At 38.2% G+C, this 15,778-nt stretch overlaps 1 protein-coding gene and 1 non-coding gene across 3 annotated transcripts; both read left to right on the top strand.

Moving 5' to 3' along the window:
* The first annotated feature begins 494 nt into the window (after positions 1–494).
* Positions 495–9,397, top strand: LOC110929159 (patatin-like protein 2). 2 transcript variants are annotated; one of them, XM_022172279.2, is made up of 6 exons: positions 495–671; positions 880–1,064; positions 1,292–1,472; positions 1,581–1,739; positions 8,921–9,093; positions 9,172–9,397. In XM_022172279.2, exons 1-6 carry the CDS (start codon positions 555–557, stop codon positions 9,239–9,241), a joined length of 885 nt encoding a protein of 294 aa, XP_022027971.1. In that variant the 5' UTR covers positions 495–554; the 3' UTR covers positions 9,242–9,397. The 2 variants fall into 2 exon arrangements, with proteins under 2 accessions (XP_022027971.1, XP_035843276.1); XM_035987383.1 differs by lacking the exons at positions 8,921–9,093; positions 9,172–9,397 and adding an exon at positions 6,808–8,884.
* Positions 9,398–15,329: 5,932 nt separating this feature from the next.
* LOC118490830 lies at positions 15,330–15,436 on the top strand. The gene has a single exon (XR_004890055.1). It is a non-coding gene; the product is annotated as a small nucleolar RNA R71 (small nucleolar RNA).
* The last annotated feature ends 342 nt before the right edge of the window (positions 15,437–15,778 follow it).

Below are 15,778 nucleotides of genomic sequence, written 5' to 3'. Positions count from 1 at the left end.
GCTACACTATCTTATTAGCATATACCAGACCTTTACTACACCTATATATATATATATATATATATATTAAGAAAACCTTGTTACAACTATAGATAAATGTATAAACAAAATTGTACAAAATAATAATAATAATAATAATAATAAAAATAATAATAATAATAATAGTAATTCAATTCGACCCGTATAGACCTATACAACCTATATAGGTCCAGTCTCTATCAGACAAAATCTGATACATTAGTCTTTGTTGAAAATTGAAAACGTTATACGACTTGTATCGTATAGGCATATACGACCCGTATTAAAGGTGCCGATTTAAGGATTCAGTGTGTGCCAATAATATGATATAGTTATGGTATGGGAAAGGATGTTATCCATACCAAACAATATAGTAGTTTATAAATTCTGAAACGGTATTCTCGAGCAAGAAAAGTAGCGCATATATAGGCCTATAAATATTAATGCGAAGATAAGTGTACTACACCCGGGTCGCAAAAACACAAAGAGCTGTCACTAACAATAATACACAAATAAGCAAAACATACATCACTGTGATGGAGAGAAAGCCCCCAGTTTATGGGAAGTTGATCACAGTCCTTAGCATTGATGGTGGTGGAGTTAGAGGTCTAATCCCAGCTACAATCCTTGAATTTCTTGAAGGTGAACTTCAGGTAGAACATGTAATTTGTTAGTTTATTTTTATATTCGGTTTTTAGATTTGATATTTTAAGGGATCTTATTCTTACGATGTTTTAAAGGATCTTATTCTTACAAATAATAAGTGCAATTGCTAACACACACCACTAACATAAGTATCTTAGCATATTTTAAATTCTGACAACCCGGGCTTTGATATAACTAAGGTGGTTTATGGTTCAGAAATTAGACGGTGAAGATGCAAGAATCGCAGACTATTTTGATATAATTGCTGGGACAAGTACCGGTGGTCTCATCACTGCGATGTTAGCCGCTCCAAATGAGCATAGGCGCCCTCTATTCAAGGCTAAAGAAATCATAGATTTCTATCTTCATATGTGCCCCAAGATCTTCCCTCAACACTGGTGGTATGTAATATTTATTTTGAAATATAGTACTTAACAGGTTTCTCTATTATCTTTCCTTTTTCTCTATTATCTTTCCTCCGAGATAAAGTGTAATAGAATCTGTAATTGCTTTTAAAATTTAAAATTCTTTGGTGTTTCCTACACCAACTCATCTTTTTTATGATTTATTTACTTCAAAATAACAAATAACATTGACATGATTTTTTTTTTTATTTCTTGAACAACAGCTATACTTTTATAAGAAGATTAAAGAGCTTAATTAGAGGGCCAATGTATGATGGAAAATGCCTACATGACTTCATAAGGAAGAAACTTGTTGACACCAGATTAGGAGATACATTAACTAATGTAGTTATTCCTACCTTTGACATCGAAAGACTCAAACCAACTATCTTTTCAAGCATTGAGGTTTCATCTTTTATCTTATTTTCTCTTCTATGAACGTATGATATAGTTTTGATGCCATTATACACAAAGTTTATAGACATAAACATCTGATGCGCCTTATATTGCTAGGTGAACGAAAAACCATACATGAACGCCTACCTATCCGATATTTGCATAGCAACATCTGCGGCACCAACTTATCTTCCTCCTCATTATTTTGAGACCAGTCAAGGTGGAAAGAAGCATAAATTTGACCTAATTGATGGTGGTGTGGCATTAAATAATCCGGTAATGCTACTTTATATTTAGATTATCGCACGTTGCTGCGGATCCATAATAGCATAGATATTTTATGTAAATCACATGGACCATCCGAATATAACACGTAAAAAGTTAATTTCCTATACTTATAAAATTAGTATGTATAAAATGTGAGAGCATATCAAACAAAGAAGAAACACTTAGAACTATGTGTAGTTGTAGATAAAGTTGCGTAAATATTTTATTTTTAAATTATTAAAAACTAAAACAAAGAAAAGTTATACTATTAGAACGTGTCATATCTAAAACTTTAAAATAACTATTAATACTTTTATAACATTAAGTAATAATTAATAACAAAATACAAATAAACAAATAACATGCATGAAATATTTAGTATATAGCCCCTCTGAAACCAACAAATATGTTCTATATATTTTTATACTCAGTCTTTTAGGGGTTTGTGTTTGATGGCCCAAAAATGCTTCACCAACTTGTAAACTAACACTACTTGTGCATTATTAAGTTGTAAAAAAATGAAGAGTAAAACTAACTCACAAAGCAAATTTATAAATTGATATAGAGGAAATTAGCCATTGTTTAAATCCACAAAAGAATTATGATAATTTAACCTAATTGATGGCGGTGTGTGTCACACCCTCAATTTCTATATGCGAAGTATTACCGCGAGGCGTGTGACTGACCAGGATCCTAACCAGTAATCATGTTGAACCATTTACGTATGTTATAATTTTTCCCAATTAACACGATTAGATTCTATATTTAAATGTCCAAAAACGCTATTTAATTTAGCAGCGAAAATGTAAAGGAAACCTATCATAATATAAAACCACAAGTTCTTTAATTATACGTTAACAAGAAACTTACAAACCACACACTCCAGCCGATTGTAATGTCCGTCCAAAGCTGTAACGTGCAACCTACAAAGCATGCAGTAGGGTGTCAACATAAAGTTGTTGAGTTCACGAGTTCACAATTTTCCAGTTTTATTTCCAAAAACTTGTGTTGTTTAATTACTCATTTATATCATGTCATAGGAAGCTACCCCATATGTAAGTTATTAAACTACGTCACACCGAATACTCTGCGACCTCATGTTTCGTTGTTGCCCCGTTTGTCAATGTCTATCGTCATTGATGGTTTGCCTGAGTCTATTAGTTCACGACCGATCCTCTCCAGGCATGGTGTGAGGTTGTGAAACCTAAATAGCGCTATCAACTAATAACCCGTTCACCAGGTCCCGGTGACTAATCGGTATAGTAAGTGGGGAATTTCGTGATAGAGTTTCATTTAGTACACTTGTTGCATCTAATATAAATAGTAATTAACTGTATTCCAAACCAGGAATAGTAAGCAATTCCAAACCAGGGAAAGTGTTGTTTCTACCGTTCAAGCGTATTCCAAACCAGGAATAGTAAGCAAATCTCAAGCAAGGGAAAGTGTTTTTCGTTCTGTTTCCCAACCATCGGGAATGCATGCTTTTAGTAAAAAGTTGTGAACTCACCTTCGCTTTGCTCGCCAGATAATTTACTTGTGTTATGTTGGTCAACCATACCCTATTATGGTTGCCAATATTTGTTAGCTTCGTATGCAAGTAACATCACATATTAATTACACGTATCTAACACATAGTGTTCAAGTAGCAGTTACTGTGTGTTATACTAACATGTATACACGTTCACAATTATCATCACAGTTTATCATAATCCAAATGTACTGTTATAAGTGTGTGATTAAACAAAGATATGGGCTTTTATTAGCGTGTGACCCATTGGAGTGTGCGGCCCACTAAGGATAAAGCCCAAGTAAGAGTGTGTGGCATCAATGGAGGTGTGCGACCTCATTGTGCGGTCATGTAGTAGATGAGTGTACGATTAACAGGTGTGCGTGGTGAGAGTGTAGTGTAAGGTTTAACATAAGTGTGCGACATATAAATAAGTGTGTGGTCAAACCAAAAACATGGGCCATTAATAGTGTGCGGCTCACTGGAGTTCAAGCTGCCCAACACCGGGTTCGGCCCAAAGTAGTTTTGCGGCCTACTACCAAGTGTGCGGCACACATGGAAGTGTGCGGCCACTAGGTAGTGTGCGGTCATGCTCATGAGATATATTCTAACTAAAGTGTGCAGTTGCTATTACACTATGCGGTCCGCTTTAAGTGTGCGGCCTAGTTTTGAAGTGTGTGACTACCGATGTGCGATCGTGTAGTGTGCGGCTTCAATTGATCCAATTAATAAGCAGTCATCTATTCCACAAAATTTAAACTAACGGTATGCACGTCAAAGCTTTGTGGTCATTTTTAGATTTATCCATGGTAGCCAGGTGAAGAGAGGAGATGGAAGTGCCTACCGGGGAAATCAGAGTCGGATCGCCGACCGGTAACCGGGATTGTCGCCGGAAAAACGAGGGTGAGAGGAGAGGAAGATTGTGCGGCTGATGTGTGTAAATTTAGAGTTTTCTTTATAAAAAAAGAGAAGGAGGTGGAAGAAGGGTTGCTTAAATAGGCTAGGGTTAGGATGTGGGTTGGTCTTGGGCTTGGCCCAAGTGCATGGATTCGCTTAGTACTAGGTGTCTAGCTAAGCCCAAACGCTCGAATAGTTATAATGGTTAATATGTACGTTTAATTGTATATACTTGATTGGGGTTATCCATTAAACGGTTCGTTTTTCTCGTCGCGCGTTATTATTATTTAATAATAACAATAATAATAATAATATTAATAATAATAATAATAATAACAATAATAATGATAATCAATTACCGCTTGGGATCGTGGGCACGGGTTGTCACATTCTCCCCATGTTACAGGAATTTCGTACTCAAAATTTTAGTTAAGACATACGATGTGCTATATAAATATAGATTCGCCAATAACCCATAAATACACATATTTTCACCAAAGTTCACAAAACGAACATGTAAGCCACATAGCACATAAGGTCACATAATACGTAAAGTCATGTAGCATAAAATTCACAGGGTTTGTACGTTTTTCTCATAGTATAGAATTTCATGAAATTAATTATATCAACAAAGAAACGTGCAGGAGAACCCGAAGTGTTACATTATCTCCAAGTTCAAAGAAATTTTTGTCATGAATTTAGCGCGCAGTCACTGACAAGCTAGTATGTTTAACCGCTTTTGCGGGGTCTCACAGTGTAGCATTAAATAATCTAGTAATGTTACTCTATATTTGGATTATAATTAGCCATTGTTTAAACCCACAAAACGAATGAAGATACACATCTAATAACAATATGGGGACCTACAATTTGATATTCAATATTAGTTGCTCCTTTGTTTTTAACAATAATCTAGTAATGTTACTCTTTATTTGGATTATAATATAATATAATTACTCTATTTCTGAATGTAGCTTTTGGGCTGTTTCTTTTTGGTGTTATATAAGGATGCCTTTCAAAGAAAAAAAACATCTAATAAACAATGAGGAAACCCAATATTGGGACCTATAATTTGATATTCAATATTAGCTGCTCCTTTGATTTTTTACTTTTCTAAAATCACCAAAATAGGGTCGTACTAAAAAATCATTAAAATAGACCCTAACAAAACTAACAAACAGGCATTACATTTTAAGAGTTAAAACTAGATACATACCATCCGATATGAATATACGCCAAAGTTAAAGATGTTTGAATGTATCCCACACAAAAATCAATAGGTCCACAAAGTTAATCTAATACTTACATGTGTAAAGTGTCGAAGCGAACACTAAGGTCCAGTTTGTTTTTTCAGAGGGAAAATGTCTGCAGTCTGCGGACCACATCTGCAAACATTTGCAGCTGAAGAGGTGGACCAAACCTCTGCAGTCTGCAAGGAGAAGACTGTTTATTTTTTTATCTTTTACAAGCTGCTAAAAATCATCAAGAACAAACAACACCTAATAAATTTGAAGACACCTAAATTTGAAGACCTAATTACTGTGTTTAAAAATCATCAAGACCTAATTTCATCTTTCACATCCAATGTACTGTGTTTAAAAATCATCAAGAACAACCCCCTAACAAAAACACAAGAAAGAACAGAACAAAGAACAAACAGTACTTGGGTGAACGATTGGAGGGAGATGGTGAACGGTGAGGTGTCGGCTGGAAGTGGAGATGATGAACGACGATGTCGGTTCGTACCTGGGTGAACAAAACAAAGAACAAACAGCACCTTGGTGAACGATTGGAGGGAGATGGTGAACGATGATGTCGGTTCGTACCTGGGTGAACAGAACAAAGAACAAACAGTACCTGGGTGAACGATTGGAGGGAGATGGTGAACGACGGTGAGATGTCTGCTGGAAGTGGAGATGGTGAACGAACATGGGTGAACGATTGGAGGGGCGGCAGAGGTGGAGGGGCGCCGGAGGTGGAGGGGGTGGCGGAGGAGGTGAGGTGTGGCTGGAAGTGGAGATGGGTGCTAGGGTTTGAGGTTTGAAGATGGGCAGTTGTTTTGAAAGAGAGAGGTGATGTGAAGAGGTTTGAAGAGGTTGGTCCAGATCTGCGCGAGGAAGAGCTTTAGAAGAGTTTTTTTTAGTGTAATCTCTTTAGAAAAACAAACAGTCTGCAAACACAAAGGTCCGCGCGTGATCTGCGCGACGCATACATAAGAGGTCAGAAAGTACTTCTTGCAAAAAAACAAACACCCCCTAAAAAAGAGGGGTTAAATAATAGATGCAAGCTAAAAGAGACGGTGTATGTTAGCTAGTGGCTAAACGGGCTAAACTTTAGCCACATTCTATGATGTAGCCCTATCATATAATTAGCTGGCTAAATATAACCGGCTATTTTAGACAACAACGAAATAAAGCCCTCGCTTTACTGTGTTGGCTAAGACATAACCAGCTCAGTAAACATTGAGAATCTAGTTGGCATTTTACACGTGTAATTAATTAATGGATTTGTTGTGTTGTACTTTAAACGTTTCTATTGTGGGTTAATACTTTGGCCTATTACCCGACATTGTTTATTTGACTTTTCTTGATTGATTACTTTTTTTCTTATTTCTTCCAAATTCAACAAAATTGATCTTATCTGAAATGTGTTTTTTTTTCTTATATTTTACAGACTCATATTGCAATGAGAGAACTTTCCGAACAATTCCATCGTAAAAACCTTGATTTTCCCATCCTCATATCTTCTTCGGAGTATGCTCGCTTTGTGGTGTTATCTTTAGGGACAGGCGTATGCAACATTCAAGGGAAATATAAAGCAAGTGAGGCTAAAAAGTGGGGTTTGTTAGGATGGTTTGCACCATTACTTGATATTTTTACAAGTGCTGATAGTGATATGGACGATTTCCATCTTTCTTCTGTCTTCAAAACCCATAACGCCCAAAACAATTACCTACGCATTCAGGTGGTCTTTTAACTACACACTTCCTTCATATATCGACACACATGAAAGCATAAAACTGATTAATCATATGTGAAAACATTCGGTGGTAAATGAATACAAAAACGTTTTCTTTTCTTCGCTTTGAGAGGTTACAATCATGCATGAATTAGAGAGAATGCATACTAAATCCATACATTCATTACATTTAAAGGATTAATCTACATGGGTATTTAAAGTGTGGGATGCCTTGAGGAAGAAAACATCAGAAACACCATAACTTAGGATAGTAACATAATAATATACCCATGGCATTATTGCTTAGTGGTATCTTGGGGGTGGGATAAGCCTTATGACCATTAGGTCATTGGTTCGATTCCCATAAAGGGAGTTTTTCCCAGATTTATTGGGTTTCCTCCTGAATTGGTGTATAGGCATTATTGCCTACTGTGGATGGATATGATCGGGTGGTTCTGCTGGTGGCACGATAATACTCCAGTGGTCCATCATTATAGCCTACTAACATTTGGTGGGTGTGATAACACTTAGGAACAATTAGGTCCTGAGTGTAGGACAACAATTCACAAAATAAATAAAAAAAAAACAATTTTATTAATCAATTTTATGATTACAACTCATAAGAAAGAACAAAAGCAAACTGAAAGAAAATACAATACAAGAAATGTAAACTAAACTAAGAACATATTACAAAAGAAATACAAAGAAAACATAAAACAACGGTGACTGAGGCACGTGAAGATCACGCTTCCCTTAAAACAGATTTCGGGCCACCCAGGTGAACCCGTCTGTTTCCCAGGGTACAACAGCCTGAGCAGATTGTACTGCCGGGATTAGCCTAGCACTTGAAAAAAATATCTGAAACAAGAGTGCGTAGAGATCCAAAATTAGAGAATTCGTTTGAAGTTGTGTGTGTTGTATGAACTATGCAATTTTCAGTGTTCTGTGTCTCCTAAACAAAGCATACAACTTTGTATATAATGCTGTTTAGAATTCCAAAATGAAAGGTCATAATTGACTACATAATTCAATAAAAATTAAGTCTCAAATTCAATGAGAACTTAATTCAACTTCACCAGTAGGAATCTGAACAGTCACCAGACCACTTGCTCAAGCCACACAGACCAAGACGCATCTAAAAAATAGTAAAGGCGGCTCGCGGCGATGCGAGCGTGCGAAGTGCGCCACATTGCCCTCGTCCCGGTCCCATGCCCGGGCGCGTGCCGGGTGCTTCGCACCCTCCTGGCTACCACTGGGTGTGAGCTGTCACGTAAGAATACATTCGTGTAGAAAATCATAATTATCAATGCATAAAAGATTTATCTCTCCACCTATGTGGAACAAACTCAATTTCCCACATATTTATGGTTCCAACACACAACCTTAATGCTTAAGATCTCTCATTCATCTTGACTTATTTATTAAATAATCATTATATTAAATCATAATATAATATTACTTATAAAATTTCCAACACTGAGTTCAATTCCCACAAAGGGGTTTTCCCAGATTCATTGGTTTCCTCCTGAATTGGTGTATATGCATTATTGCCTAGTACAGATGGATATGATCAGGTGGTTCTTCTGATGACGCGATGATACTCCAGTGGTCCTTCAGTGATCCAAATTTAGCGTTAAAAAATCAAATCATAATTTAGCTAACAGGCTTGTAGGGGTAAAGATTGGCTTTTATATTTTTATTTACAGATGGTGTAGAGAGTTCCCTAAGAGGGGTAAATGCTTATGATTTTTCTCGACCACCAAGAAATGAAAAAATCAGTAAGGTTTAGTCATGCTGTTATTCCAATGCTGAGTTCTATGAAACGTAGGAGCATTGCTTGGATAGTAAATTGTCTCAGCTAGACAGAGCTACCAAGGAAAATATGGAAGGTTTGATAGAAGTTGGTAAAAGGTTACTTACAAGCAAGGTTTCAACGGCCAAGTTGGAACAAGATAGATTCGTCCCTTGGAGTAATGAAACTAACGCTGAAGTTCTCATACAGTAAGTATATTAACAAAGCAAAAAAAAGTTAACTCCGAGTTGGCGCATCACTTAATAAGTGTATTTTTCCTTTGACAGATTTGCGAGGAAACTTTCTGATGAGAAGCGTCTTCGTGATCACCGTTCTGAAGATAAAGCCAACTTTTAAAGCACCAGAAAAAAAAGATCTATTGGTGAAGGCTAAGCTTGCCATACGATCACAGACTGCTGTCAACAAAAATAAATAATTATTGGTGTGTATTTTTGAAACTTTTTTAAGCTTTCGAGTGATATATTGCACAAAGTAGTGTTGGTTATGTCTTTAGTCATGCTTTCTAATCTTGAAATAAAAGTTTATGCAAAAAAAAAAAAAAAAAAAAAAAAAAAAAATCGAGGACATGTGTTAATTAGAATGTGTTTGTAATAACTATAAAGTACAGAGGATGGATGATATTGAAGAATTTCACACTTTCATTCTATTGATTAGTATCATATAAATACATGGTGTAGAAGAGAAGATACTGGCGTAAAATAAGCTAACCCATATTGACCAGGAAATAATAATACATACCTTACATACATAACCGTAAATACAAATGGTATTAACAATTCATGAGGCATGATATTAGTCATTCCTTAACATTCCCCCGCAAAATGGACGAACTTGGTGTGAGACCAATCTTGGAAATAAGTGAGTGGAACCGCGGTCGTAATAGAGGCTTCGTGAGGACATCGGCTAGTTGGTCATCACGAGAGATATGAGTGACTCGTAGGAAATCTATTTGAACTTTTTCACGTACGAAATGGAAATCCAATGCTAAGTGTTTCATCCGAGAATAGAAAACCGTGTTGGTTGAGTATGTGGTTGCACTTAAATTATCACAGTAAATGGTGGGAACAATGGAGGGCTGGAAGCCTAGCTCAGTTAAAAGTGAAAATAACCATTGTATCTCAGTAGTCGTGGATGCAAGTGCCCTAAACTCTGGTTCAGTGGAGCAACGGGTCAAGGTGCTTTGGCGTTTTGAACTCCAAGCAATGGGATTGGCACCAAGATATACCACGTAGTTGGTGGTACTTATAAAATTTTCCTTATCGCCGACCCAATCGGTATCTGTAAAAGCATGTAGATAACGTGCCTTGTAGATAACGTAAAAGTCTCTTTTAAGGCTGCCTAATGGTTTGATGTGGGTGCATGCTTAAATTGAGATAACCTATTAATTGTAAAAGCTACATCCATGTCTAGTGAGAGATACATATTTTAAAGCGCCTAGAATAGTACGGTAATCTATTGGGTTACGGTGTGGAGTACCACCATATAAGGGTGAAGGGGGTGCTCACCTAATAGGTGAGTCCCCTCTCTTACGCCCAACCAATCCCCGTGTGCCACGTCAAGTCCCCTCTTAAACTCCTCTAACACCCCAATTTGATGGCGCCACTCCCCTCTTAGGTGAATTGGTTTTTTTTTTTTTTTTTAAAAAAAAAAAAGGAAATCATTGATTGGACAAGCCCCTTCTCTCTCCTCCCTCTCTCTCGGTGAGCCGCCACCGGTTTCATCCCCCTCTCTCACTCACCGCGTTGATGGCAGCCCCCCCCCTAATCGGTGAAGGGGGTCCCCGAATTCACTCACCGACTGCACCCCGTGCAGCCTAAGGTAAGCGGTTCAAAACCTGAAATCGGTTGGAAATAGTCTTGCAATCACTCATATTTGCTTTGTGAAGAATATCGGAAATATATTTCTTTTGAGAAAAGAGAAGGCCATGTGAGTGTGGTAAGACTTCAACACCAAGTGTCGCAGCCCCGACCCCACCCTGGGAGATGGTGCCGCGAGCCTGTCTGGTGGTATCGGTGTTTATTAAATTTGCAGCGGAATTAAATCATTAGGATCGTAGTTAGGAAACAGAGTTTGTAAAACACCAAACCTTTTATATTAAACAAATGGGTTAAAACCCATATTCCATTTATAATCTATTTAAAGGGATAAACCCTAATTGCTGAAAATATAAACTTCTTCTTTTATTCTGGTAAAACTATAGCCACTTTATTTAAGTCTTCAGTGCTCCATAGCTGGCTTTTAATAGATTCACATCAAGTTACCTGAAACGCGTTTTGAAAACATTTTATCAGCAAGAATATTGGCGAGTACATTCCATTTTATAAAAAAGACACATTGTTATAACTTTACAGTATCAAGATGGAGATTACAACAAATGAAACGAAATCAAGGCTATTTGTAGACTGGGTAATTTCGCACGAACCTACACAAGCAAAATCAGGTTTCACACAAAATTAGATTTCGTGCGAAATTACCAAGTAATTTCGTGCGAGATTACTTGTCCTATTTCGTGCGAAATTAACCTCTTGACATGTTTTCTCGTTTTGCGTGCCCTGATCTATTTAAACAAATACAAGACTCGATACAAGACGAAGTCGACAGACAGATGCACCAACAGACTCCCCCTCGGATGTTGACGAAGTCTTCGGTGTGTCGATTCTTCAATCTTCAATCTTTATCAGTCTTCTCGAACTCTTTTGAAGTATCTAATAATGTAAAGCATCCTCAATCTCTTTCTCCTCTCTTCATCTCCAGGATCTCGACCTGGTTCTATCTTCACTCTAACATCCCAAGATCTGTAGCTGTCTCTTATAGTTCTCTTGATCAGATCTCTTGATTCCTTAAGTTCATCTGCATCATCAGCTTGCATGAACTTGAGCTTCAAGATCGTTACTTGGCTTTTTCAGTATCAGAACCTGGCTCTTTCCATCTACAGACTCCCCGTAACAATAAGCTGGGATCAGGATCGTGACCTGACACTCTTTAGGAATCGAAACCTTGGCTTACCTGCACATCCTCTACTTCACAATAAAGTTCACCAATTTAAAATTTGACAATTTTATGTTCTCTGCGTACCTCTTATAGAAAACAAAATGCATGTATTAACCAATTAATGATTTAACATTTAAATGCTTCTGATGACCACTTGTAAGTCAAACATTCAAAATCTTTTCTTATATTGCACAAACTCCCCCTCACGAAAATCCTTTTAGCACTTGGAATTTTGTATATCCATCATGTTTAGCACTTGGAATTTTGAAAATCAGCTTTTCAACACCAGTTGTCGAAAATCTTTTTGTATGTTTTCAAAATTTATGCTAAAACACAACTAAAATCTTTTTGGGTTTTTGATTATAAAGAAATGCAATAAGTAAATATTTACAGACAATATTTTTGTGAGTTTGTGTAAGAGGATCATATTAGTTTTTGAGACAAATCACTAACACCATTAAGCTTTAAACATTTTAAGTTCTAAACAATTCACTTAGATTGTCAGTATATTGATCCACTTCAATTTTCACACAAAGTTCAACTGTTTCGAGATACGAGATTAATGTTTTAATGACTTAAACTTATTCACCTTACCAATTCTTTCAACGATCTTGAATGGTCCAACGTATCTAGGTGTAAGTTTTCCTTTCTTTCCAAATCTGATCACTCCTTTCCAAGGTGAGACCTTAAGTAATACACGATCACCGACTTGAAATTCCAAGGGCTTGCGTCGTTGGTCTACGTAACCTTTTGACGGCTTCGAGCTGTCTGAAGGTTATCACGAACTTTCTTAACCTTATCAGTTGTCTCTAGAATGAGGTCAGGTCCAGTAAGTTGTGTTGGTGCACTACATCTGTCGACTTTGTCTTGTATCGAGTCTTACATTATACTGTATAGATTAGGGCGCGTTTTACAAGGAAACATGTAGTGTATGTGTATAGAAAGCAGGTTTCGCTCACCTGTAAATCTGTTCGAGGCAACACGTATTTCTTCAATATACATTCCCAAGATCTAAGATGGTTTGCCTGAACCCAGTTCTCGAATCTATCTTTCCACCCGTAGTATTCTTCGATACTCATCAATTTCGGTGGCTTTTGGGTGGTTCCTGTCTCGTTTTCTAAATTCATAGCTTGAGCAATAGCAGCTAGACCAGACGGTGTTGAAAACGCGTTATAGAACTCGGTATCCATGATGACTTAGCACGATTTTCAAATTCAGTGACAAATAAGCGAAATCAGGTGACTATGCACTAAGAGCGAAATCCCAGATGTTCACAAAAACGAAATCAGTGTTCTGGTGACCTTATAAGCGAAATATGGTAGTCCCAAGAATAAGTTTTTAGGTTGATTGAATATGTAAAAAGGTGTGAAAAAGCAAAATTTATGTTACTGGGCGTCTGGACACGGCCCCGTGGTGTCCAGGCACGGCCCCGTGTTCAGATCGCCAATAACAAAAGTTTGTAAAAAGAAACAGAAGCCTAGGCACGGGGGCGTGTACAGTGAGCACGCCCCGTGTCCAGTTACCTTAACTGGGCATTTTCTGCAGACTGTGCAGCACGGGGCCGTGTTGGGCGGGCACGGCCCGTGCTGAACTTGCTGTAATGAAGAAAATTTTGTCGGATGGCCTGTGTTCGTGCATGGGGTGCTGGTGCAAGTTTCCCTTGTTATCCTTTACCATCCCGAGTGTGTTTTATTCCTGAAAATTAAAACTAAACTAGAAAACATAAAAATTAATCTAAACTAAACTAAGGATAGTTCCGTGGAATGCCTCCGTGGTGCGCCACGTTTATAAGGGTCTTTGGCTAGACCCAAAGCCTGGTCATATGTTACCCAAGTGGGATATTTTGCATCCCATGCTACACCGTCGGAGAGCATCATCCAAGCTTGAGTCGATGACCTTCATGTAGTTGACCGGGTCTTCGTCTTCTACTCTTTTTCCAACCCCAAACTTTACTTCCTCGTCCCCAAACTTCAGTGTTAGTGTTCCGTCATTCATGTCTACCACTGCTTGCGTTGTGGCTAGGAATGGCCTCCCTAGTATGATAGGGACTTTGGCGTCTTCTTCCATGTCTAGTATGACAAAGTCGGTCGGGAAGACGAAATTGTCGACTTTGACCAATAGATTTTCAGCGACACCTTGTGGGTATTTGACGGTTCTGTCGGCAAGTTGTATGCTCATCTTTGTAGGGCTCGTTTTTCCTAGGCCGAGTCGTTTGAACATTGATGCGGACATGAGGTTTATGCTAGCCCCAAGATCGGCTAGTGCATTGCGAATGGGGGATTCCCCAATTGAGCAAGGAATCGTGAAGCTTCCAGGATCAATCTTCTTTTGCGGGAGTTTGTTGAGTAGTAAGGCGGAGCATTCTTCGCCTAAGTTAACTAATTGCAATGATTCAATTTTCCTTTTATGAGTGAGGAAGTCCCTCATGAATTTTGAATATTTAGGTATTTGAGTTAGGACTTCGATAAATGGAATATTAACATGCAATTGTTTTAGTAAATTCTCGAACATTACGAATTGCTCACCGGTCTTTTGACGAATTAACCGACCGGGGTATGGAACCGGAGGAGTCTTAGTAGGCTCTTGAATTGGTTGAGAAGCCTTCTCTTGTTGTGGCGTGGGTGGAGCTGTGGATTGGCTTCTTTCAGTTGGTGGTGGCGGAGCCTCTTTGGAACCCACGGTACGGTTTCTCAACGTTATGAGATGTACTTGCGCCTTTGGGTTGGTTTCGGTATTACTTGGTAACGCGCCTTGTGGTCCCTCGGAGAAATTTTGAGCTATTTGATTTAATTGTTTTTCAATGTTTTGTATACTAGCATGTTGATTTCTAAAATTCGATTCCAATTGTTGAAATCGATCTGAGTTTTTCTTTTCGGTGTCGGAGATGAGGCGAGATACAGTATCTTCAAGCCTTTCTCGTCCACCTTGTTGTTGAGAGAAATTTTGTGACTCGACTCTTGGTTGTTGAAAGGTTGTTCGTTGATTTAGATTTTGTTGGTTACTACTATTGTCGGGTTCTCTCCAACCAAGGTTAGGGTGGTTACGCCATCCTTAGTTGTAGGTACCCGTTGGAGGACCCGACGGCCTAGGTCTATTATCAATGTAGTTTACCGACTCTGTTTGATCATCTAATTCTTTCATATAACTCCAACTTTCGTGTGGCCCACCACACCCTTCACAAGCCATGCCCGAAGCCGTTTTTTGCCATTTCTAGTTTTTTTGATTTTTGAAGAAAAAGCTTCGATTTGGGCTTGTAAAGAAATGCTTTCATCAACCTTATGGGCGCCCGGGGCAATAGATTTATTCCTCAATTTGATTTTATTTTTCATTTGGGCGACGATTACCTAAAAGTCCCCCGGAGCTAGAGTCAAGTGTTTGTCTTGTGTGTGGCAACAACCTATTGTAGAAAGTGGATACTTGTTGCCATACCGCAAGACCGTGATGAGGACACTTTCTTAGTAGCTCCTTGAACCTTTCCCAAGTTTCATATAAGGATTCCCCATCCTCTTGTGAATATGTATTAATTTCAGTCATTAATTTAGCCGTTTTAGCAGGAGGGAAATACTTATATAGAAACTTTTGGGCTAGCTCATCCCAGGTGTTTACCGAGCCAACTGGGAGGGCGTTGAGCCAAGCCTTAGCTCGGTCTTCTAGCGAAAATGGAAACATGTGAAGGCGGATGGCGTCGTTTGATGCTCCATTGATCCGAAGGTATCACATATTTCTAAGAAATTAGTAATATGTAGATGAGGATCCTCGTCCGCAAGCCCATGGAAGGTTGCAGAGTTTTGAAGCATTTGTATCAAATGTGGCCGAAGTTAGAAGTTGTTAGCTTCGACATTCGGTGCATTGATAGCGGCGCCGAGATTACCCACAGTGGGT

This window comes from Helianthus annuus, chromosome 3 (assembly GCF_002127325.2).
Source record: "Helianthus annuus cultivar XRQ/B chromosome 3, HanXRQr2.0-SUNRISE, whole genome shotgun sequence".
In the NCBI taxonomy this organism is placed as follows: Eukaryota; Viridiplantae; Streptophyta; class Magnoliopsida; order Asterales; family Asteraceae; genus Helianthus; species Helianthus annuus.
The sequence above is the reverse complement of the archived record's forward strand: the minus strand, read 5'-3'. Positions and strand labels throughout refer to the sequence as shown.

Bases quoted from the DNA above. Each gene is read 5' to 3' on its own strand.
- LOC110929159 (XM_035987383.1), top strand. From the start codon at position 555: ATGGAGAGAAAGCCCCCAGTTTATGGGAAGTTGATCACAGTCCTTAGC. The intron at 1,065-1,291 runs GTATGTAATATT...CTTGAACAACAG, and splicing joins ATCTTCCCTCAACACTGGTG to CTATACTTTTATAAGAAGAT. The intron at 1,473-1,580 runs GTTTCATCTTTT...TTATATTGCTAG, and splicing joins CTATCTTTTCAAGCATTGAG to GTGAACGAAAAACCATACAT.